Source organism: Syngnathus floridae, chromosome 8 (assembly GCF_059516105.1).
Source record: "Syngnathus floridae isolate MCC-2025c chromosome 8, RoL_Sflo_1.0, whole genome shotgun sequence".
Classification (NCBI taxonomy): domain Eukaryota; kingdom Metazoa; phylum Chordata; class Actinopteri; order Syngnathiformes; family Syngnathidae; genus Syngnathus; species Syngnathus floridae.
This window is the reverse complement of record NC_142420.1, coordinates 234,957-258,429: the sequence shown is the minus strand read 5'-3', so window position 1 is coordinate 258,429 and position 23,473 is coordinate 234,957. Positions and strand designations below refer to the sequence as shown.

The window sequence follows — 23,473 nt, the reverse complement described above, 5'->3', positions numbered from 1 at the left end:
TTCTGGCCACGCGAAGCCCTTTGAGATGTTTTTATTGTGTTTTGTGATTACGGCCTATATAAATAAATACATTTGACATGACTTCATTTGACGTTGCATGAACATAAATCCCTCCCTATTTTTCTGCGGTGTTCCCTAGACTATGGCCGGGACCAAAGACTGGTCCAGGTCTACAGAACGTCCATGGAAGACTCGGGCATTTACGGTATATGGAGTCCGTGAGGGAGCCAAGTACCTGGTCAGAGTCATTGCCTGCAATGCTGCGGGAGAGGGAACCCCGGGTTTCACCGAGTCAGTGTTTGTCAGGAATCCTGCAGGTCAGCGACCGGAAGGCGATGACGTGAAAATGTCCAAACGATCAATGTCAAATGCAGCAGTGCGTTCCAGCAGCAGCTCATTCTTACTCTTGGCGGCTGTCTCCCTTTTGCAGAAATGCCTGCGGTGGAGCTGGACATTTTAGTCAAGAATGGCGTGGTCATCCGAGCTGGCGAAACACTTCATGTTCCGGCGCTTGTCACCGGTAAACCCTACCCAACCATCACTTGGACCGTGGACGATAAGAAACCCGACAAAGACCACGTAGAAATCCTCACCGAGGGCAACAACAGCATTGTGCTCATTAAAAGCGTGCAGAGGAAGGACTGCGGCAAATACTTGATCTCTGCATGTAACCCCAGTGGCACCAGGTCAGCCTTCACCCGGGTGGAGGTCATGGGTAGGTGGATGGACACATGGAAAGCGGTGATGGTTCCAAAACGAGGACCGACGCCAATCCCCCTTTCTTTGCAGATGTTCCCGGACCAGTCACTGACCTGAAGCCAGTGGTTGTGACTAGAACGATGATCTTCCTGAACTGGGATGACCCGGTGGACGATGGCGGCAGTGACCTGACCGGCTTCCTGGTGGAGCGCAGAGATGCCAAAATGCACACGTGGAGGCAACCCGTTGAAACCGTCTCTTCCAAATGCGAGTGTGTGGGCATCATGGAGCGACAAGAGTACTTTTTCCGTGTCTTTGCCAAGAACAAGTACGGCATGGGCCCGCCCGTCGAGATCGGACCCATCACAGCTGTGGACCCACAAGGCGAGTCCCGAGAGGCCTCCGTACCGACGGTGCACCATGCCGACGACTCCGATGTGAAACGCTTTCTCTTGTCACGGGTTCCGCAGGACCGCCGTCGCCCCCCGAGAAGTTCCACTACACGGAGCGCACCAAGAACTCCATCACGCTAGCATGGAAGCCGCCTCGCAATGACGGCGGCAGCCCTGTCATTGGCTACTTGGTGGAGAAGAAGCGTCAAGACAAGCAGGCCTTTGAGCCTTGCAACACAGAGCTCTGCCCTGACTTGAGCATGACGGTGGAGGGCCTGGACGAGGCCTGGATGTACGAGTTCAGGATCAAGTGCGCAAATCTGATTGGGCAAAGCGACCCGTCCCTTGCGCTGTCCGTGGTCATCCAAGACGATGAAGGTACGCCAATTCTGTGGAACGCGAAGCTGCAGGCCAGGCCTGGGCAACCTTTTTGAAGATGTCCAAGTGTTGAAACATTAATCAAGGCCAGCGAACCTAAAGGGTTTTCTATCCGTTTTTGTTCTAAAAAAAAAAATCAATAAAAATACCTCGATAAGGCATGAACATGAAGAAAAGTCAAGAATCAGATGATAATGCACAAGCGAATCTGTTTCCTGAACTCATTTGTTTTTCCTTGTTGAGCCCTAACGTCCATCAAGCAAAGCCTTACCCTTTCAAACCAGACCCATGTTGTTGTCTCATCTCCCCCAGTGGCCCCAGAGATCCACATGCTGAAGATATTCAAGGCTGACAGCATCACGGTGAAAAAGGGCGAGCCCGTGGAGATCCCCGCCGACATCCTGGGCCTCCCCATCCCCAAAGTGGAGTGGTCCAAAGATGACGTGGTGCTGCAGAAGCCCACGGAAAATCTGCTGATGGAGACGACGGTGACGGGCAGGATGAACTGCAAGTCCACTCTGTCCATCCCCGCGGCCGACCGGAAGGATCGCGGCAGCTACACCATATCGGCCTCCAACAACATGGGCTCAGCCAAGCACACCACTTCTGTCATGGTGCTAGGTGAGCTACCCTCAAGACACAACGTCCCCCTCGTGTCAGAAAATACCTCAGTCGAGTGAAGAAAACCCACGTCGACTGCTCTTGGGGGCGTGATCATTGAATCGGAAGTATTGGAGACATTTTTAAGCCTGGGAAAATTGATCCGTCAAAGAAGAGCCCAAATGGACACGTTGTCATATGGTGAACAATCGGACTGCAGTCGAAGCCCCCGAGAGAGCAGACTCGACCGCAGACATATGCTAATGTTCTAATTGGTTTGAGATGTTGATGTTATTTCCAGATATACGCTCCACATGAAGATCGAACGAGACAAAAACAAACAAACAAAAATACCAACAAACAACAACTAAACCAACCTCCTCTCTTTGCCCAGACCGCCCGCTTCCTCCCAGAAACGTGGCAGTGTCCAATATCAAGGCGGAATCCTGCCAGCTGCAGTGGGACGCGCCTCTGGATGATGGTGGCAGTGAGCTGACCAACTACATTGTTGAGAAGAAAGAAGTGATCACAGACGAAGGGGAGGAAGAGGGACAGGAAGCGGAACCTCAATGGGTGGAGCTCACCAACAGCATCGTAGACAAGAAGTTTCGGGTAGGTCCCGTTGGCTCTCAGCTTACTCCTGGCTCCTGGTCTGTCGTCACACATGCTTGTACTCTGGTCACGGTCATGAGGAAGTGGTCTTCTCCTCCCTCTACTGCAGGTGTGGAACTTGGATACCAACAAATCCTACCTGTTCCGCGTCAGAGCCGAGAACCGTTACGGCAAGTCTGACCCTTGCGCAACAGAGGAAGTTCAAATCACAGACCCCTTCGGGCTCCCCGGCCCCCCGGAGAAACCGGCCATCACTGAGTATACCAAGAACTCCATGACCCTGACCTGGGAGCCACCAAGGGACAACGGCGGCTCTATGATCATCGGCTACTGGCTGGAGAAGAAAGAAAGAGGCTCCGCCTACTGGGCCAGAGTCAACAAGATGCCGATCACCAAGAGGGGCATGAAAGGCTGGGAGTACCAGGTGGGGCTTTGGATTTTGCCGAATACATCTTGACTGGAAAAGTGTCTGATAACTTTCTGCATCTGCCTTGGATTTTGTCGAATACATCTTGACTGGAAGAGTGTCCGATAACTTTCTGTGTCTGCCAGGTGACTCGCTTGTTTGAAGGAAGTGAGTACGAATTCCGAGTCGCCGCCTTCAATTCAGCCGGAACGGGACCTTTCAGCGCACCATCCGACCCGGCCTTTGCCGTCGACCCTCTGAGTGAGTCAGCTGAACAATACAGCACTTTGCGTAAATTCGTACTCATCCCGTCGTCCCTCAGTTGCTTTGTCGCTGGAGAAGTTTCATCTTTCATTCGAAAGGCTTAGGTTTTGTACTCCATGTTCTTACTGCAACCGAACAGCATGACAAAGCCTTCTTAGTTGTTGAAAGGTGTTTGACCTTGACTTCAAAAGTCAGTTGGCAATTTTTGGTGGGGAGTTCCCCATTTTTGGTCTGGTCTCACCGTGGCGGTGAAAATATGTTGCATGCTTGTGATGGTGTCAAACCTCCTCCTCTGTTGCGACAAATTTCGCACAGATTGCCGTTCAAACCGGGTGTCTGTCCTGACCAGAATTTTCCCTCAAAGGGATGTGACTTTTGTATCGAAGGTCTTCATGAGCAAAGTCCAGTTGCGTTTCATTTCCGTCTTGCATATCTGTACTGTTTGCGCCGTGATTTATTTTGAGCCCAATGGATCCGTTCTGCCCTCCCTCAGCTCCTCCCAGCATGCCCAATGCTCCCGTGGTGGCCGACAAGACCAAGCACAATGTCACTCTGACCTGGAAGCCGCCGGAGAAGGATGGCGGAAGCCCCATCAAGGGCTACATCGTCCAGATCCAGGACGAGGGCAAATCGGATTGGGTGAGGGTGAACGAAGAGCCGCACCCCACCACCGAGTTCACCGTGCCCAACCTGCGTGAGCTCAAGCGCTACCGCTTCAGAATCATTGCAGTCAACGACATCGGCGAATCGGACCCCAGCCCCCGCACCGGCGAGGTCTTGATTGAAGACGTTCAGCGTAAGTGTTGGCACCTGGCAAGAGCACGTGGAAATGAGGTGCTTGTCACTGATGTTCCTCATCCGCCGCTATTTCAGTCCCGCCCTCCATCACCATTGACATCTTGGTGGATGATCTGCTCTACATCCGTGCCGGAGATCCCATCAAGATCCCAGCCACCATCAAAGGTCGTCCTGTGCCCAGGGTAACGTGGGACTTTGACGGCAAAGCCAAGTCTCACAAGAAGAACAAGTTGCACACTCTTCCCGTGGACTCGGAGGTGACTTCTTTTGGCCATTCCAAGCAGACGTGAGAAAATGCTCCACTCCTGAGCTCAACGCGCTCTTGCGTCTCCTCAGGTCGAGTCCACAGACACCACGTCCGTCGTGAGCATCCCCGTTAGTTTGAGGACCCACTCTGGACGCTACACCATCACGGCCAAGAACAAGTCTGGACAGAAACACGTCAACGTCAGAGTCAACGTCCTCGGTGGGTCGTGAACTCGACTGGATGCGAGGCGCTTGCTTTGTTTTTAGTTGTGCGTGTGTTTGTATGGCTAACGATTTCCTTCATTGTTTCAGATGTTCCGGGACCTCCGAAAGATCTGAAGGTGACCGACATCACCCGTTCAACCATGAGGCTGATCTGGAAGCTGCCTGACAATGACGGTGGAGAGAGAATCAAAAGCTACTACATTGAGAAGAAATGCGTCACTGACAAGGCCTGGACGAAGGTAGAGCCAGTGAAGGATGGACGGACGGACGGACGGACGGACGGACAGACAGACAAAGTTTGCCAAGATGAGGAAGTGACGACGGTGCCTGTGATTGTTGCTCAGGTGAACGCGGCCTGCGCCAGTCAAGCCTTTGTGGTCCCGGGCCTCTTGGAAGGACAGGACTACCTGTTCAGAGTGCGAGCCGAGAACCGGCTGGGCTTTGGGCCGTTCACCGTCACCACTGATCCTGTCCGAGCCAACGACCCCATCTGTGAGTGCACACTGACTTTTTTCCATGCAAATGTTACCCTGAGAGTTTACACGCACCGTCAGAATCCTCCTTATTAGCAGAGTGATTTTTAACATACACTCGGGTGTCTCTAAAATGGGCGTTGAAGCTCGCTGTGTGTCCACACCCGCAGACCCGCCAGACCCACCTACCAAGCTGAAAGTCAACTTGGTGACCAAGAACACGGTGACCCTGAGCTGGGAGCCTCCCAAGAACGACGGAGGCTCTCCTGTCAAACATTACGTGGTGGAGCGCTTGAGCTGGGACACCAGCGGCAAGGAGAAGGAAACCTGGAAGCAGTGCAACAAGCGAGACGTGGAGGAGCTCAGCTTTGTGGTGGAGGACCTGAACGAGGTTAGTCCCCGAAGCTCCTTCCTTCCTTCCTTCCTTCCTTCCTTCCTTCCTTCCTTCCTTCCTTCCTTCCTTCCTTCCTTCCTTCCTTCCTTCCTTCCTTCCTTCCTTCCTTCCTTCCTTCCTTCCTTCCTTCCTTCCTTCCTTCCTTCCTTCCTTCCCTACAGCAATCAGTCCGCTGATCGAGTTGTTGTTTTTTCTTCAGGGCGGAGAGTACGAGTTCCGAGTGAAAGCCGTGAACGCGGCCGGACCCAGTCGACCCTCAGCCACCGCTGGACCGCTCTTCATCAAGGATCAGACCTGTGAGTTGAACAAGCCTCAACTTAATGTTTGGAGACAAACCAAGAGCTACTTTATCCCGCTGTTGGCTGGCCAGTCCGAGAAGGAACTGTCAGCATTCGCACTATTGCGTGAGCGCTGACTGTTGTCAAACGTTGCGCTCTGAGTACCAACCGACGGCCGACATTAAAATACAGTCGCGCAGTAGGCCCACGTGTTCATCCCAAATGAACGTTTTTTCACACCTAGAGCACAGCAACATGAGGTAACGGCTGTGGTGGTTACATGCAGGAGCAATGGCGGCATGCATCTCAGACTCTGCCCGCTATGCTGCCTGAGCTGGTCGTGACGTATTTGACGCGCGTTTGACCCCGTTTCAGGCCCGCCCGCCATCGAGCTGCGGGAGGTGCTGGAGGGTGAGGAGGGCTGCGATGTCAGCCTGCCGGCCAAGGTCAGCGGTTGTCCTTTCCCCAGCCTCTCGTGGCAAAAAGCCAGCCTGGCGACGCCCGAGCAGAAGGCTGCCGTGCGCTACGACCAGCGCGTGGCCAAGCTGGTGACGCACGACAAGTGCACGCTGCTGCTGCAGAGGGCCACCCGCGACGACAGCGCCCTCTACAGCCTGACTGCCAGCAACGCCCTGGGCACTGTCACCAAGGACGTCAAACTCTTGGTCTATGGTGAGTGTGAATTTACCTACATTTGGCTTCCTGGTAGTAAGGCTCAAAATTCAGTGCAGTGGAAAGCAACACTTTTGGGCTTTACCATTCAGTAAAGTGGGGGGAAAAAATCAACTTATTCCAACTTGAAAATATTGACCACTCTAGTCTTGACATCACTTTCACAATCGGCTGCTCCAAATATGATGTCACCAACAAATCCCACAAGGTTCACTAATAACATTTAGCAGCACCATCAAATCCCAGCTCTCTCAACAAGACTTGGCGTGACCTCCACAGCACCTCCCGGCCCACCCGTCGGACCGGTGAAGTTCACCGAGGTGTTTGCGGAGAGGATCGGCCTGGCCTGGAAGCCGCCCCTGGACGACGGCGGCTCCAAAATCACCAACTACGTGGTGGAGAAGCGCGAGGACAACCGCAAGTCTTGGGTGCACGTGTCCAATGACCCCAAGGACTGCGCCTACCTGGTGACCCGGCTCACGGAGAACCACGAGTACGAGTTCAGAATCATGGCGCAGAACAAGTTTGGAGTCGGGCCTCCGCTACTCAGCGAGCCTGAAAAAGCCAGGAACCTCTTCAGTGAGTGCCACACGCAAAGCACTCTCCCTGGGTTCCAAAGCCCAGGCTTCAAATGTTTCATGGAAAGCCCAGTATGCTCACGCCCGCCGCAATTCTGTTCCGGCATAGCTGTTCCCGGCCAATGTGAGAAGCCCACCGTGACCAACGTGTGTCTGGAGTCCATGACGGTGAACTGGGAGGAGCCCAAATACGACGGTGGCTCGCCGGTCACCGGCTACTTCATCGAGAAAAAGGAGACCACCAGCAAGCGCTGGGCTCGCGTCAACCGGCAGCCCATCCGGGCGCTGCCCCTGGGAAACAACTGGGACGTCACCGGCCTGATGGATGGTGCCATGTACCAGTTCCGAGTCAGCGCCGCCAACGCCGCCGGTTGCGGACTACCCAGCCTACCCTCAGACCCCGTTCTCTGTAGGGACCCCATCAGTGAGTCATCTGGGACAGCCATAATTCTGTGACTAGTTTTCATGAGTTCCCGAATGCCCGCAACTAGTTTTCATTCAAAATGACTTAAGCCAACTGTTTGTGCAATGCGCAGAGCCCCCTGGCCCGCCCACTCCGAAGGTGATGGACTGGACCAGGTCAACGGTGGAGCTGGAATGGCTTCCCCCCCTGGTGGACGGAGGCTCCAAGGTTACCGGCTACATTGTGGAATTCAAGGAGGTGAGCAAGGAAGAGGAGGAGAAGAAGGCTCAGAGGAAGTTGCTTCTACTGAGCAGCGCCGACGATGACAAGGAACCGGAGAGCTGGGAGAAGGTAAACCGTGTCACTCACACCACACGCTGTAGTCCCAGGAAAGTTGACTTTCCCCAACTGGTTAACGTGTCCTTCATTCCCACGTTGCCCTCTCTTCAGGCCAAGGACTCAGAGATCAGAGGAACCAAGTTTGTGGTGGCCGGTCTCAAAGAAGGTGGTTTGTACCGCTTCAGAGTCCGAGCCGTCAACGCCGCCGGGGTCGGTGAACCGGGAAACGTTTCAGAGCTGATCGAAGCAAGAGACAGGACAAGTAAGAACAACGCTACTTTGACTTACATAGGCTCCGGTTCAAAAGTTGGACAAATTACCACCCATTGCTGGGTTGATTTTTTTTTTTTTTTTTGGCCTTGTTTTTGCTCAATTTCAAATCAGGAGCGCGCTTTAGAGACGTCACCACTAGAAGTGGAGTAATTGCACTTTCTGACACGCATTGAATGCAGCTGCCAGTCATAGCCAAAACCCTCGCAGCGAGCTGCTGTAGGCCGCAACTCACGCCCAGGCCCTCACACGAGGACAAATCCTGAGGCCGCTCACTAGGCCACGCCCATTAAAGGCACGCATTCAACACTAATTACACAAATGCGCATGTTAGTGGCGTGGCGTGGCGTGTACTCACACGTTTTTGTTTTTGATCACCCGTCAATTCAGGGAAACGCACCGAAGTAAGTTAAGTTATGACCAAATGAAACGCTTAAGTCGAGCTACCAGCATCAGTCTATTTGCTGTGATTCCAAGAGAGCTGCTAGCTAGCTAACTGGAAACCTCAGTGAGGTGTTTCTCACCAAGCGTCCGCTCTTCCTTCAGTTGCGCCCGAGATGGACCTGGACGCCTCCGTCAAGGAGAAGATCGTGGTCCACGCCGGCGGGACCATCCGCATCATCGCCTACGTGTCCGGCAAACCGGCGCCGCACATCAGCTGGTGCCGAGATGACGGCGAGGTGCCCAAGGAGGCCGCGGTGGAAACCACGGGCATCTCCAATTCGCTGGTCATCAAGAACTGCAAACGCCAGCACCAGGGCATCTACACGCTCTGCGCAAAGAACGAAGGTGGCGAGAGGAAGAAGGCGGTCATCGTAGAGGTCCTGGGTGAGTTCGAAGTCTACTGCCATGACCCGGTCTCCTGAGAGTCCTTGTCAAGATTTTCTCCAGTTTGGCTGTCCACAACTCGTTTTTAGGAGTCACTGATATTCCTTACTTATATTCCTATCGCTACTCGTTGGAACTCCCAACTTCTTCTCGTGAGTTTCAGAGCATCCACAACTCGTGTTCATGACTCACCGACTGTTCTGATTTCTTACGTGTGACATTTTTAACGATCGTCCGCTGCACGTGACCACGAGTTGCCGATCATCTGCAGCCCCAGTATACATGGCTTGCCAACCATCCGTGTCTTTTATCCGTGGGTTTTGGAGTGTCCACACCTAGTTTTCATGAGTTTGCATCTCTGGCCTCCAGATGTTCCCGGACCAGTCGGCCTCCCCTTCGCCGGTGAGAACCTGACCAACGACTCGTGCAAACTGAGCTGGTATACTCCCGAAGACGACGGCGGCTCGGCCATCACCAACTACATCATCGAAAAGCGGGAGTCGGACCGCATGGGCTGGACTTCGGTCACTTACACGGTGACCAGGAACAACGCCGTGGTGCAGGGACTCCTGAACGGGAAAGGCTATTTCTTCAGGATCGCCGCCGAGAACATCATCGGCATGGGCCCCTTTGTGGAGACGGACAAAGTCGTGCTCATCAAAGACCCCATCTGTAAGATTTGTTTGTTTGCGTGGATGAAAACGCCATCTTGTGCCATCCAGAAGTGCGCGTGACATCATGGTCAATGATGCTGTGGCTGTCGTGAGGGTTTGGCAAACTGCAAAGGACAACTCTTGTCTCCTTCCCATAGCCGTACCCGAGCGTCCGGAGGACCTGATCGTCACGGCCGTCACCAAGGACTCCATCTCGGTAGCCTGGAAGCCGCCCAAGTACGACGGGGGCGCCCAAGTGACCAGCTACGTCCTTGAGTGTCGCATGATCGGCCGAGACAACTTTGTCCGCGTGGGAGGTGACGAGAAGCTGATGGACAGAAAGTTCACCCTGAGCGGACTCAAGGAGGGCTCCAGCCACGAATTCAGAGTGGCTGCCGTCAACGTAGTGGGACAAGGCAAATTTTCCTTTGCCACCAAACCCGTTCAGTGCAAGGATGAGCTGGGTGAGTACTACGGCCCTGACATCCACCTGACTGGGGTAGCTGCCATGCAATGCGCAAGGCTGCTTTTTTCAAGGAGAACATTTCAGGGAAGCGCGGGGCACACAAATGGCCAGCGGCCTCGAGTCGACTTTTTCTGCTGTTCCGTCCACCAGAACCTCCCAGTCTGGACCTGGACTTCCGAGACAAGATGACGGTGAAGGCGGGAGACAGCTGCATGCTGTCGGGACGCTACGGCGGCAAGCCGAGGCCCAGCGTCACCTGGACCAAGAACGAGGAGGAGCTGAAGCCTGATGCGGACCTAGCCGTCCGCTGCGGCGACACGCAACTCAGTCTGGACATTGGCAAGGCCAGGAGAGACCACAGCGGATGCTACTGCGTTAACGTGGACAACGCGGCCGGCAGGCGCAGTGGAATCTGCGCCGTCACCGTCGTCGGTGAGTGGAACACCGGGCAAGCGCTGAAAGAGTCCTGCTCACACTGTGCTACGCTCATCCTCCATCTCCTATGTTGCCAGCCCAAAGATTTGGGATTTTTTTCCGAAAATAATAGAATTTTAACTTCTGAACGCTTCCTCTCTCCTGCCAGACCGACCTCAGCCTCCCGAGGGCCCAGTGATCTTTGAGGAGGTCTACAGAGACCACATGCTCATTTCCTGGAAACCTCCTCTGGACGACGGTGGCTGCGCCATCTCCAACTATGTCATCGAGAAGCGAGACACCAACCGAGACTTGTGGATGCCCGTCAGCGCGTCCTGCACGAGGACCGCCTGCAGGGTCAGCACCTTGACCTAACCTGGCTGAGCTTGCGCTCAGCGCCTCGTGTAATTGTACCCTTTTGCCGATTCAGGTGCCAAAACTGATTGAGGGTCGCGAGTACATCGTCCGAATCATGGCCCAGAACATCTATGGCATCAGCGACCCACTTCTGTCCTCCGAGGTCAAGGCCAGAGATGTGTTCCGTAAGTGATGTCCGCCTTTGGGCCGGGGGAAAGTCATGCCCTAAGTGAGGTGACAGGAGACGAGGAAAATAAACAAAGTCACGCCCATTGAAATGCTACAACATCCAATAAATGGGTGGCATTATAATACGAGAAACACTCGACGATGAAACCAAGTAAAAAAAAAAGTCACATTCGAGCAAAATGGTGCTTTTGTCAAAGTGAAGAAGTGTGTCTACTACAAAATCGTCAAATCGAATCATTGATGCAAGTGCGTTGTGTGTTTGCGCCGCAGGGGTGCCCGACGCGCCCAAGCAGCCCACCGTCAAGGCAGTGTACCAGGACCGCGCCCTGGTTCACTGGGAGCCTCCGGCAGATGGAGGCAAGCCAATCACCGGATACATTGTGGAGAGGAAGGAGACCATGGCCAACAGGTACCAAGCCACTCCATGGCCACTCAAGATGAATGGAGGCGACTTTTAGGCTGCTCTTACCTATCGTCCAAAATACTGCTTTGATTTTCCGGCGCCCTTATTTGCTGCACTCCAGAGTACCTTGTTTCACCAAAAGCTAACAATGTTCATGTTTCCACTCACCAGCTGGATTGTTTTTGTTCGGCAGATGGGTCCGCTGCAACACGGAAAAGATCCATCCCATGGTGGAGTACATGGTCCTGGACCTGCTCAAGGGTTGCGAGTACGAATTCCGAGTCCGTGCGGAGAACGTGGTGGGCGTGGGTGACCCCAGTCCGCCCTCCAAGCCCGTCTTCGCCAAAGATCCCATCGGTGAGACACGGAAAAGGCTCGGTCGGCAACCTCAAATGTGCAAAGTAATGAGATTGCGTTCATCTGCTTGGGCTTTTGGGCAGCAACAACAAAATATGTTCGGTTGTGTCACGAGAGCGCCATAATCTTCACATTTCAAGGTGCCTCATAAAAAAATGACCAAAGTAATGCAATGAAATTCCCATTTTCTAAAAGTGACAGAACACCGTAAGAGCCACGCAGGTTGCGGAGCCCTCGCTGAATTTGAGCTCGGTGCCGTCTGCTCCTGGCCAGAATATCGGCGTCAACGTTGGCTTACACGTCACTCACCAACCACTCTTTTCCGCAGTCAAGCCGAGCCCACCGCAGAATCTCAAGGCCGTGGACCACACCAAGGAGTCCGTGACTCTGACCTGGGAGCCGCCCGCCGACACCGGCCGAGGCAAGATCTTCGGCTACCTGCTGGAGTTCCAGAAGGCTGGCGAGGAGGAGTGGCAGAAGGTCAGCTGCTTGTCGCTTTGTACGCACGCACACTGTCGGGAAGAGCAGGACAAAATGTTGGACTGATCAGAGTACTTGGGGATTTTTCTTGACCGCTCCATTTTAGTTTGGTTTGTTTACTTCTAAATGGTTTGTAGAGTGGCTTTGTTAGGTTGTCATTTCCACCCACCGCTCCATCCTCCTCCAGGTGAACCACACTCCAGATTCTTGCCAGGGGACCAAGTTCAAGGTGGTGGGCCTGGAGGATGGCGCGCTCTACCGCTTCAGAGTGAAGGCTGTCAACGCTGCCGGGGAGTCCGAACCCGCTCATATCAAAGAACCGGTCAGAGTGATGGACCGACTCGGTGAGCGACTCGAACGTGGCCTAGAAATGTCCTACTGTGGTCCAGCGACTCAGGTTTGTGTTTGCTGCTCATAACCTTAGAAGCACCAGAGTTGATTCTGGATGCCGGCATGACCCGAGTGGTCAAGGCCCTGGTCGGCACTCACATCACTCTCATGGCGGCCATCAAGGGCATCCCTTTCCCCTCCGTGGTCTGGAAGAAGAACGACGCCGACGTGCCCACCAGGGCTGACATTGAGACCAAACAAGAGGGCACCAAGCTGGAGATGAGGTTCTGCAACCGCGGTGACTGTGGAGACTACACGCTCACGGTCGAAAACCCTGCCGGTTCCAAGACCGTCACATGCACCGTCTTGGTCTTTGGTAGGAGTTCACCACAAACAAATCCACTCTGAGCCAATTTCTACTCAAATTAGGCTCGAAACCTTGACAGGCAAACTTGATATGACCTCTAAACTTGCGTCCAACTTTGGAACGTTCTACTCTGCTATGGCTACTTACTTCGACTTCACGGCTCCAACTCTTCCAACAACAAGCTATGCAATTAAGTTCTGAAATGTTCAAGTGTTGGACAAAAGTTTAGAGAAGGTCAAAGTAGGTTCACCGTCATTTTCAAGCAAAAGACCAAACTCGGCAAAAGCAAGTTGTGTGAGTGTTCTTATGAGTTGTCCTCATTTTGTGTTCAGACAAACCTGGTCCTGTTCAGCACCTTCGCGTCTCAGATGTCAGGAGCGACTCAGCTTTCCTGTCTTGGAAAGACCCGGAGGACAACGGAGGCGCTCGCATCACCAACTTTGTGGTGGAGAAGAAAGACACGGGCTCCACGCAGTGGGTTCCCGTGTGCTCCACCTCCAAGAAACGCAGCATGATGCTGAAGCACCTGACGGAGGGACTGGCCTACACCTTCCGAGTTGCGGCCGAGAACCAGTATGGTCGCAGCGAGTATGTGGAGACGCCCAAGGCCATCAAAGCCATGAATCCGCTCTGTGAGTAGCCGCGCTCTGCATACTGCCGAGCCCCGTTCATCAACGGCGGCTGCTCCTCCAACACGCAAATAAGCACATAAATAACAACCGCACACACCGAGTTGGAGCTCCGCCAGTCTGAAGGTTGAACATGTCTTTTCCGCAGTCCCTCCCGGTCCTCCTAAAGACCTTCACCACGTGGACGTGGACAAGACGGAGGTGTGGCTTGCCTGGAGCTGGCCTGACCGAAATGGCGGGAGTGAGATTACGGGCTTCTTGGTGGAGTATCAAGAAGAAGGAGCAAAAGAGTGGCACGAGTGGCAGACGGTCAGCATCCCGGAGAACCACGTGACTGGTCTGGAAGAAGGCAAGACCTATCGCTTCCGAGTGAGAGCTGAGAACGCCATTGGCCTCAGCAGACCCGACACCACCCTTCCCATCCTCTGCCAGGAGAAGCTGGGTGAGATTATGACCCCGAGGGTAGGGAGGGAGGGAGGGAGGAGGGAGGGAGACCCACAGCGCAGGCTGACAGTAGACGCAGCATAGGAGTAATAGCTTAAAAGAGCTGGAGTGTGTGACGTGTCAAAGATGTCAGACCTCAGACCCATGTTTCATTACAAGACAGCTCAAATGCTTTTGGAAACAGGAAGCAAGGGGGGGTACACATGGCATAGAAGTGATCAGCCCAAAATATGCAAAGTAGTTTCAAAGAGGGAGCTAGTTTTCACTCTGCCCGCGTGTCGTCTGTCAACAGTGCCTCCAATCCTAGAGGTGGATGTCAAGCTGACTGACGGCATCATCGTGAAGGCGGGCACCACCATCAGGCTGCCCGCCATCATGAGAGGAACACCAGTCCCGACTGCCAAATGGTCCATCGAAGGAGAGGAGATCACCAGCGGGGGCAAGATCAAGATCGACACCGACAACTTCTCCACCGTTCTCAGCATCAACGAGTGCACCAGAAACCACACGGGCACCTACCTGCTCACCGTGTCCAACCTCGCCGGCACCAAGACGGCGGCTCTGAACGTCACCGTTTTGGACGTCCCGGCGGCGCCCATCGGACCCGTCAACATCCTGGAGGTGTCCCCCGACGCCATGACCATCGAGTGGCGTCCTCCCAAGGATGACGGCGGCAGCCCCGTCACCAACTACATCGTGGAGAAGAAAGATTCCAACAAGGAGACCTGGGGAGGAGTTAGCTCTGGCAGCCTGGCCACCAAGCTCAGGATTGCGCGCCTGCAAAAGGGCGTTGAGTACGTGGTCCGCATTCGCGCCGAGAACAAAATGGGCATCGGGGCGCCCTTGGAGAGCAAGCCTACCATCGCCGAGCATACTTTCATGCCGCCGAGTCCGCCCGGTAAGCCGCTGCCACATGACATCTCTGAGGATGCCGTCACGGTCGGATGGACCATGCCCTTGTCTGACGGTGGCAGTCCGATCACCGGTTACCTCATTGAACGCAGACATAAAGGAGGGAAATGGATCCGCGTGAACAGGACGCCCTGCAAGGACCTCCGCTACCGAGTCCAGGGCTTGTTTGTAGGCAACGAGTACGAATTCAGAGTATTTGCAGAGAATAGTGCTGGCTATAGTGGACCCTCACCCATCTCTGACCTCTGCAAGCCCTGCAGGCAAATCACAGTCCCGAGTGCCCCGATAAACCCCAAAGTCAAAGATTACAGCAAATCAACGGCCGACTTGGTGTGGACCAAACCCACCAAAGACGGAGGCAGTCCCATTCTGGGCTACACTGTGGAAATGAAGAAGGCCGACGGAGACTGGAAGAAAGTCAACGTGGACGACGTCATCAAGTTGTGCGTATATACAGTCAAGGGGCTCGAGCAGGGTGCCACCTACAGATTCAGAGTGTTTGCCTCAAATATGATCGGTGACGGTGAATCCAGCGAAGTTCCAGAGTCGGTCACGGCTCAAGACATTCTGATCCCACCGGAGATCGAAATGGACGCCACGTGTCGTGAGCGCGTCACCGTGCGCGTCGGACACAACGTCAACATTGTCGGCTATATCAAGGCCCGTCCGGAGCCTGAAGTGCTGTGGTCCAAGGGAGAGACTATTCTGGAGAACAGCAAACGTGTAACTCTGATCCAGAACCTACCTGTGGTTCAACTGAAGATCAAAGAGGCCACCAGAGCTGACCATGGTAAATATACCCTGAAAGCCTCAAATGTGGGCGGAGAGGCCTCCTGCTGCATCACTGTCAATGTTCTGGACCGTCCCGGCCATTGCCAGAATCTCCATACCACCTACGTCACCAAGGACTCCTGCATGATCAACTGGGATGCTCCAAAAGACAATGGTGGCTCTGAAATCACCAACTACATTGTGGAGTGCCGAGAGCCCAGCATCAGCATGTGGTCTATGATCTCTTCCCATTGCACCAACCGCAAGATCAAGACCAAGCTCATGGAGGGGCACCAGTACCTGTTCCGTGTCTGTGCCGAAAACAAGATGGGACCCGGGCCCTGTGTGGAGACCAAGGTCCCCGTGCTAGCCATCGACCCCATTGAAAAACCAGGCGAGCCCGAGAACTTCAGGGTGACAGACATTGGCAAGAGCTACGTCTACCTGAGGTGGAGGAGGCCTGACTATGATGGCGGCAGCCCCAACCTCTCTTACAACCTGGAGTGCAAAGTCAAAGATGCGCAGGAATGGGAAAAACTCAACACGGGCGTCCTGACCAACACTTTCTTTTTGGCGGACAAGTGTGTCGAAAATCAGACGTACACGTTCAGGTGAGTCAAACAACTTGCCCTGGCGGCTTAGGGTTTTCAAACAAATGTTTCAAACAAGTGTGAAAAGTAGATGCATTTTCTTCTGGCTGCTAAGCTGCCATGAATGCCTAAAGCACAACTTTGGGTTTTTTTTCTTTTCCAGGGTGCAAAGCGTCAATGAAGGAGGAGAGAGCAGCTGGGTGAAATTGGCCGATATTCTGGTGCGAGAAGAGATCCAGAAACCGGTCCTCGACCTGAAGCTTTCCGGAACATTGACGGTGAAGGCTGGAGAGTCGGTCAGGATGGAAGCTTCCTTGAGAGGAAAGCCCCACCCTGAAGTCAAGTGGATCAAGGACAAGGCAACCGGAGACAACCCCAGAATCAGCTATGAGACCGGCTCTGACTACTCCAAGTTCCTTTTGACCAAGTCCCGACGCACTGACTCCGGGAAGTACATTGTCACCGCCACCAACTCAGCCGGAACCTTCACGGCGTATGCCAGCGTGAACGTCCTGGACGTCCCCGGAGCTGTCAGGAACCTACGAGTCACTGGCATCGGAGCAGACAAGTGCAGAGTCATTTGGGATGCGCCTGAGGATGACGGAGGCTGCGAGGTGGACAGCTACATCTTGGAAAAGTGCGAGACCAGGAGGATGGTGTGGTCCACGTATTCTGCCTCGGTTGTCACGGCGTACTGCAACGTGACGCGTCTGGTGGAGGGCAACGAGTATATCTTCCGAGTGCGGGCCGAAAACAAGATGGGAACTGGGCCTGCCGTGGAGAGCAAGCCCGTCACGGTCCGGACTCAGTTCAACAGACCCGGACCGCCCGACGCCCCTGAGGTCACTAAGGTTGGTTCTGAACACTCACGGTGGGCAGTAGTGGATTCATATTTAGAAAGTACGGATGTTGATTTTCCAAGTAAGATGTCCCAAAAATAGTAAATACTCTGGACAGCCAAAATGATGAGCCTATTGGTGTCATGCAGATAAGCAAAGAGGAGATGACGGTGGTCTGGACTCCTCCCGAGAATGATGGAGGAAAATCCATCACGGGCTACATCCTGGAGAGAAAGGAAAAAAGAGCGGTACGCTGGGTGCCGTGCACCAAGAGTCCGATCCCCGAGAGACGCATGAGAGTGACCAACCTGATCCCCAACCACGAGTATCAGTTCAGAGTCAAGGCTGAGAATGAGGTCGGTCTGGGAGATCCCAGCAAACCCTGCAGACCTGTCACGGCCAAAGATCCCATCGGTGAGTTTACTTTGACCGGACTGAATCCTGTTGGTGTGTCTGCCAGAGCAGTGGCACTTATTCATTTTGCTTTGTTCGTCCCCAGAACCTCCTGGGCCACCCGCAGGGCTGAAGGTGTCCGACAGCACCAAGACCTCCATCACCCTTTCCTGGTCTAAACCCGTGTACGACGGGGGTGCGCCAATCATCGGCTACAGTCTGGACATGAGACTGAAGAGTGAGGCGGACCCCGAAAAGCCCGCCGAAGGCTGGAAGAGGATCGACACCCATGGCCCACTGGTCCTTAAAGAGTTTACCATTGGACAGCTGGATGAGAAACAGGAGTACGAGTTTAAGGTGTCCGCCCAAAACCAGGTGGGCTGGGGACGTCACGCCTACTTAAAGGAACCTGTCTTCCCCAAGGAGATCCTGGGTAAGAACCTGAACTTGGTTGACTGGGTTGTCATCATTTTTGCGAGCTTGTGTACCCTGTCCAGAACATGAAGCATAACCTTGAGTGTGTTTTTTACCGGCAACAGAGGCTCCCGAGATTGACTTGGACGCAAGTTTGAGGAAAGGTCTTTCGGTGCGGGCTGGCTGTCCCATTCGACTTTTTGCGATTGTCAGAGGACGCCCCTTCCCGAAGGTCACCTGGAAGCGCGTGGGGGTGGACAATGTTGTTCGGAGAGGCCACGTGGACCAAGTAGACACCATGTCCTTCCTCGTCATCCCTGAAAGCACCAGAGAAGATTCGGGAAGATACTCACTGACTCTGTCCAACTCGGCCGGAGAGAAGGCCGTCTTCGTTCGTGTCAAAGTCCTCGGTGAGAAAGAGTCACAACTTTTCTAGTAGACTGTGCAAAATTACGTACAGTCAAACGTGGGTTCACAAATGTCCATTTCTAAATGCCATTCAACACCTGACGCAGTAGGCCAAATGGAATTTTGCTCCAGTCCCACAGCAAAGTTAGCTTTTTAGTTGACGCCCGTGTGCATGTAGTGGGTGAAGCGGAGGGCTGGTGAAGCAGGCGTTGGGGGTTTAGCTTGAAAAGCGTATTTGGAAGAGCGTGAGCTGATTTGCAAATGTGGAATCCGTCTTATGTTAGACACTCCTGGTCCCGTCGGTGGTCTGGAGGCGACCGAGGTTACCAAAACCACAGCGCAGCTTTCCTGGTTGCCGCCGGAGAACGACGGCGGAAGCGCCATCCTCAACTACATTGTGGAAAAACGGGAGGTGGACAGAAAGACCTGGACCAAGTGCACAGAGGACCTGAAGAAAACCAGCTTCAAGGTGACCAACATGGCCCCTGGCATCGAGTACTACTTCCGGGTGATGGCGGTCAACAAGTATGGAATCGGAGTGCCTCAGGACTCGCCCAAGTCTTACCTGGCCAAGGACCCCATCAGTGAGTATTGCGATCATCCAGTGATCCTTTGTACTATTGATACCTATTGATACCGATTTCCAACAACACGCGGGCACAACGTATACAGTTATCTCCGCCGCCGTCGCAACACCTCGCAAACAATATGAAGCGGATAAAGATAAGGTCCTGCACGTACTTTGAAGTTTGTATGTGATCAATTCTCTTCTTTGTGTCTCAACCCTTTTGATTGTAGAAAAAAAAAGTGTCTCATACATAAGTGAAGATGTCACTTAACACAGCGTGTAAGTACTTTCCATCTGCTGCTGGTTGTGGCTAAGACCTGCTATGCTTCTCAGGTGAGCCAGATCCGCCCAAGAAGATGGAGGTTTTGGAGATGACAAGGAACAGCGCCACGCTGGGCTGGCTGAAGCCTCTCCGAGATGGAGGAGCCAAGATCAATGGCTATGTAGTGGACTATCAGGAGGAGGGGGCGCCGCAGGACAGGTGGACACCGTACTCGGTGGTCAAAGACTTAACCATTGTCGTCGTGGGCCTGAAGGAAGGCAAGAAGTACAAGTTCAGGGTGGCAGCCAGGAACTCTGTCGGCGTCAGTCTTGCTCGAGAGGCCGAGGGAGTCTTTGAGGCCAAGGAGCAGCTCAGTGAGTACACCGGCGGCGAGGTCGAGGGCAGGCATATCTGAGGGTTTTTTTCCCCCAGGATCGCAAACAGAGAAATCCGTGACGCGCTTTGACACTACATTGACACCAATTCTCCCTGTACCCTTCTTCCTTGTCTTCTCCCTCTCTTTGTCATTTTGCCTTGCCACCCAGCGAGTAGGCGGGCAAACCGCACATCCCGCATCAATGCGTAATTTTAGCAGGTCATTGTTTGGACACGCCTGTTCTAGGAAGGATTCCAAACGCAAATGTTGTGACAGTGTGCTAAGCCATGCCGATTGTCGCTCCCTCAGTGGCTCCCAAGATCATCATGCCAGACACGGTGACTGTCCGAGCGGGACGCAAGATGGTGATCGAGGCTCTGGTGGCTGGTAAGCCGGCTCCCTTCTGCAAGTGGAAGCAGGGCAGCGAGGACGTCCTGACGTCCGATCGCCTCTCGGTGGTCAAGACGCTCAGCAGCTGCACGCTGATCATCAAGAACGTCACCCGCTCGGACAGCGGCTACTACAGCCTGTCGGCGGAGAACAGCACGGCCAAGATCAACCAGATCCTCAAAGTCGTAGTCATGGGTCAGTTCAAAGCGTAGATGGAGCTGCAGCGACTCTTGTCGATGAACTTGTCACTCCTTTCGATAAATAGGCTACGGCAACGGGTCTATTCATAACAATGAGGTGGATCTTTGTGCCGCTGTGCAGACATCCCAGGACCTCCCGAAGCTCCGCTGGAGATCACGGAGCAGGATATCGATGCCTGCACGCTTCTGTGGAACCCTCCTCAGGAGGATGGCGGCAGCAACATCACCAACTACATCGTGGAGAAGTGCGACGTGAGCCAGAGCGACTGGCTCACTGTCTCCTCGTCCTGCACCAAAACCAGCTTCCGGATGACCAAACTGATCACCGGCACCGAGTACATCTTCCGCGTCCGGGCCGAGAACAGGTTCGGCATCTCTGAGCCCACCTACTCCGAGAAAATGATTGCCAGATATCCGTTCGGTGAGTTGACGCCGCTGCCAACCGTGAGTCCCAAACGTTCTCAAACTCCTTAAAGATCAGTGAGAGCAAGCGCTCTTCTGGAATGATGTTGACGACAGAGCAGACGACATCAAAAAGAGTTCTTTGCAAAAGCAAACTCATTCTCAATTCGAGTTTTGAAATGGTGCACGAGGACATTGCTAAGCTTTGAGCCGAAAATGGAGTTTACGTTCTTTGAATGCATGTCACACCACCTGGCTTTCATTTGCCCCCAGATCCTCCCAGTGAGCCGAGGAACCCTCGGGTAAACAAGATCAACAAGGACTTTGTTATCCTGTCCTGGGAGCGTCCCAGCAGCGACGGCGGAAGCCCAATTACAGGGTACTGCATCGAGAAGAAGGAGAGGAACAGTTTGCTGTGGGTCAGGGCCAACGAGTCCGTGGTCAAATCCACCCAGTACACCTGCACCGGTCTCATCGAGGGCCTGGAGTACACCTTCAGGGTGTCTGCCATCAACCTGGCCGGACAGGGAAAACCCTGCAAGCAGACCGAATTCGTCACGGCCAGGACAGCTGTTGGTATGAAAAGCTTCCAAGCGCATACGACGCTGCCTTGACTTATTCCAAAATACCAAGCAATTTTCCGAAATGTGGAGTCAGCATCTTATCCAAATCAAGTTGTGTGTATTATACACGGACGAGTACGTGGGGAATGAAAAAAATGGTCACGCAAACTTAGATAGTCTAAAAGACTGGACCCCAAGACCTTGGGTCATGTGCATGGATGCGTACAATTTGTTGGTAGAAGCAAAATTGAGCTGCGGTTTTTGTGATGCAATGGTCTGGTCGGCAAAAAATTAGGATAAGGTCCTGTCAGGCCCAGTCGCCGACACACTCGAGGCCATTCAATCCAATCACTCGCAAGGCACGGCTCTGAGAGGCACGGCTCTGAGAGGCACTCATCTGACGCATAAGTACACAAAGTCAAGGTACCGCTGTATTGTGAAGCCAGACCTTCTCGGAGAGCTGAATCCAAATACCTTTTCACCAGACCCTCCAGGTAAACCCGAGCCCATGGACGTGACCAGGAGTTCCGTGTCGCTGGTGTGGACCCGACCCAAGCACGACGGTGGCAGCAAGCTTATTGGCTACTTTGTGGAGTACTGCAAGTTGCCCGAGGAGAAGTGGAGCCGTTGCAACAGCAACTGCATGAGTGTCCAGACCGAGGACTACGTGGTAAGCGGTCTGGAAGAGGGCCAGCGCTACATCTTTCGAATCATCGCCAAGACGGCCATCAACGTCAGCCAGCCCTCGGAGCTCTCGGATCCCATCGCCGTCATTGCCGAGAACGGTAAGACTCCACTCCACTCTACTCGTGTGGATTTAGTTTTCAGGACAACCGCGGCCGCAACAAAGTGCTCTATGTAAATGCAACCCCAACAAAAGTCGAGTTCAAATAACAATGTCGACACAAAACATGAATGTTGAATGAATAGGACGCAGAGAGGGCAGAAACTCCAGCTGAGTTCAAGGAATAAAGTTCATCAGGGTCCTGGCACAAGGACACAAATAACCACTATGGTCTTCTTCTTATTCCGTACAGTTCCTCCACGTGTGGAGCTGGGGGTCAACATGAACAATTTGATTGTGGTGAAAGCCGGGGCAAATGTCTGCCTGGATGCGGAAGTGTTTGGGAAGCCTCTGCCCAAGGTGAGCTGGAAGAGAGACAACGTTCCTCTCCATCCAGCAGAGGGAATGAAGATGACCCAGAAGAAACACGTCCACCTGTTGGAGCTCTACTCCGTCACCAGGAAGGAATCCGGAGACTACACTATTCTCGCCGAAAATGCCAGTGGCAGCAAGTATGCCACCATTAAAGTCAAAGTTCTCGGTAAGTTGCCTGGGGCAAATTGTAAGTCTACGAGTATTGGCATCTCAGCAAGTCGCTGTTTGACAACTATTCTGAGTATATTCAGCATTCAAAATGATTCCACGACATTTTCTGTGCGCATGGAAAATGAACAGTGGGAACACTGTCTGTCTAAGTCTTCAAACCTACACTCCGGTTGTTCCTCGCAGACAAACCAGGTCCTCCGGCTTCAGTGAAAATCACCAAAGTGTTTGCAGACCGCGTCAAGCTGCGGTGGGAACCCCCGCTGGCAGACGGCGGTTCTGAAATCACCAACTATATCATCGAGAAGCGGGAAACCAGCAGGGCCAACTGGGCGCTAGTCACCGCCAACATACATGGACACATCACCGACTGCTCGGTAGAAAAGCTCATTGAGGGCCACGAATACCAGTTCCGAGTCAGCGCTGAGAACCAGTACGGCATGGGCGATGCCACCATGACCGAACCGGTCACGGTCAAGAATCCCTACGGTGAGCGCACGCTTCCAGACGTCCACTATGTTTTCCAACCTGTTTATAGACTGCTACGAGTACCCCTGTCAGGATCGACTGATTCTAATCAGCGATCGGTTTGGTTCCCTCAGATGTTCCCGGCCCTTGCGAGCCACCTGTCATCACCAACATCACCAAAGACTCCATGACGGTCAGCTGGAAGGCGCCCGCCAATGACGGGAGAGCCTCCATCCTGGGCTACATGGTGGAGAAGCGCGAAGCCACCGAGCTGACCTGGGCCAAGGTGAACCGGCGGCCAGTGATCGACAGAACCATCAAGGCGAGCCAGCTGACCGAGGGCTCCGAGTACGAGTTCCGGGTCATTGCCATGAACAAAGCCGGTCTGGGAAAACCAAGTGATGCGTCCAGCGCGGCTCTGGCCGTTGATCCCGTCTGTGAGTATCGCGTTGGATGTGAGAGCCTGCGTTGGTTGTCATTCAAATGAAAATATCCTGTACCCCTGAGAAGTGAGGACACCCCTGAGTTTTGTGGGGATTTGATTTGATTCTGTGATGAAAAAACACCCTTTTACTGCTATGTAAAGGAGTCAGTCTGCCGCCTTAGTATTAAAATAAGTCAACGCACAATGTCTGAACCACTGGCG

General features: G+C 53.6%; 1 protein-coding gene across 1 annotated transcript in view; it reads left to right on the top strand.

The window, feature by feature from the left end:
• The window catches only part of ttn.2 (titin, tandem duplicate 2), a 164,034-nt gene that overhangs the window by 90,598 nt on the left and 49,963 nt on the right, over positions 1–23,473 (top strand). The window contains exons 156-202 of the mRNA XM_088382789.1: positions 140–317; positions 431–715; positions 790–1,083; positions 1,170–1,469; positions 1,782–2,090; positions 2,464–2,681; positions 2,791–3,105; positions 3,234–3,348; positions 3,845–4,147; positions 4,225–4,406; positions 4,486–4,615; positions 4,708–4,859; positions 4,965–5,112; positions 5,264–5,484; positions 5,687–5,783; positions 6,141–6,437; positions 6,717–7,016; positions 7,125–7,439; positions 7,552–7,769; positions 7,869–8,019; positions 8,574–8,855; positions 9,225–9,527; positions 9,667–9,972; positions 10,125–10,406; positions 10,558–10,745; positions 10,819–10,930; positions 11,205–11,343; positions 11,531–11,694; positions 12,023–12,174; positions 12,362–12,518; positions 12,599–12,880; positions 13,204–13,503; positions 13,649–13,942; positions 14,237–16,238; positions 16,381–17,068; positions 17,206–17,470; positions 17,556–17,882; positions 17,989–18,273; positions 18,556–18,855; positions 19,173–19,475; positions 19,787–20,062; positions 20,189–20,488; positions 20,743–21,045; positions 21,518–21,817; positions 22,070–22,357; positions 22,546–22,848; positions 22,962–23,264. Of these exons, the coding sequence (XP_088238915.1) occupies positions 140–317; positions 431–715; positions 790–1,083; positions 1,170–1,469; positions 1,782–2,090; positions 2,464–2,681; positions 2,791–3,105; positions 3,234–3,348; positions 3,845–4,147; positions 4,225–4,406; positions 4,486–4,615; positions 4,708–4,859; positions 4,965–5,112; positions 5,264–5,484; positions 5,687–5,783; positions 6,141–6,437; positions 6,717–7,016; positions 7,125–7,439; positions 7,552–7,769; positions 7,869–8,019; positions 8,574–8,855; positions 9,225–9,527; positions 9,667–9,972; positions 10,125–10,406; positions 10,558–10,745; positions 10,819–10,930; positions 11,205–11,343; positions 11,531–11,694; positions 12,023–12,174; positions 12,362–12,518; positions 12,599–12,880; positions 13,204–13,503; positions 13,649–13,942; positions 14,237–16,238; positions 16,381–17,068; positions 17,206–17,470; positions 17,556–17,882; positions 17,989–18,273; positions 18,556–18,855; positions 19,173–19,475; positions 19,787–20,062; positions 20,189–20,488; positions 20,743–21,045; positions 21,518–21,817; positions 22,070–22,357; positions 22,546–22,848; positions 22,962–23,264 (13,732 nt within the window). The remainder of the gene's footprint in view (positions 1–139; positions 318–430; positions 716–789; positions 1,084–1,169; positions 1,470–1,781; positions 2,091–2,463; positions 2,682–2,790; positions 3,106–3,233; positions 3,349–3,844; positions 4,148–4,224; positions 4,407–4,485; positions 4,616–4,707; positions 4,860–4,964; positions 5,113–5,263; positions 5,485–5,686; positions 5,784–6,140; positions 6,438–6,716; positions 7,017–7,124; positions 7,440–7,551; positions 7,770–7,868; positions 8,020–8,573; positions 8,856–9,224; positions 9,528–9,666; positions 9,973–10,124; positions 10,407–10,557; positions 10,746–10,818; positions 10,931–11,204; positions 11,344–11,530; positions 11,695–12,022; positions 12,175–12,361; positions 12,519–12,598; positions 12,881–13,203; positions 13,504–13,648; positions 13,943–14,236; positions 16,239–16,380; positions 17,069–17,205; positions 17,471–17,555; positions 17,883–17,988; positions 18,274–18,555; positions 18,856–19,172; positions 19,476–19,786; positions 20,063–20,188; positions 20,489–20,742; positions 21,046–21,517; positions 21,818–22,069; positions 22,358–22,545; positions 22,849–22,961; positions 23,265–23,473) is intronic.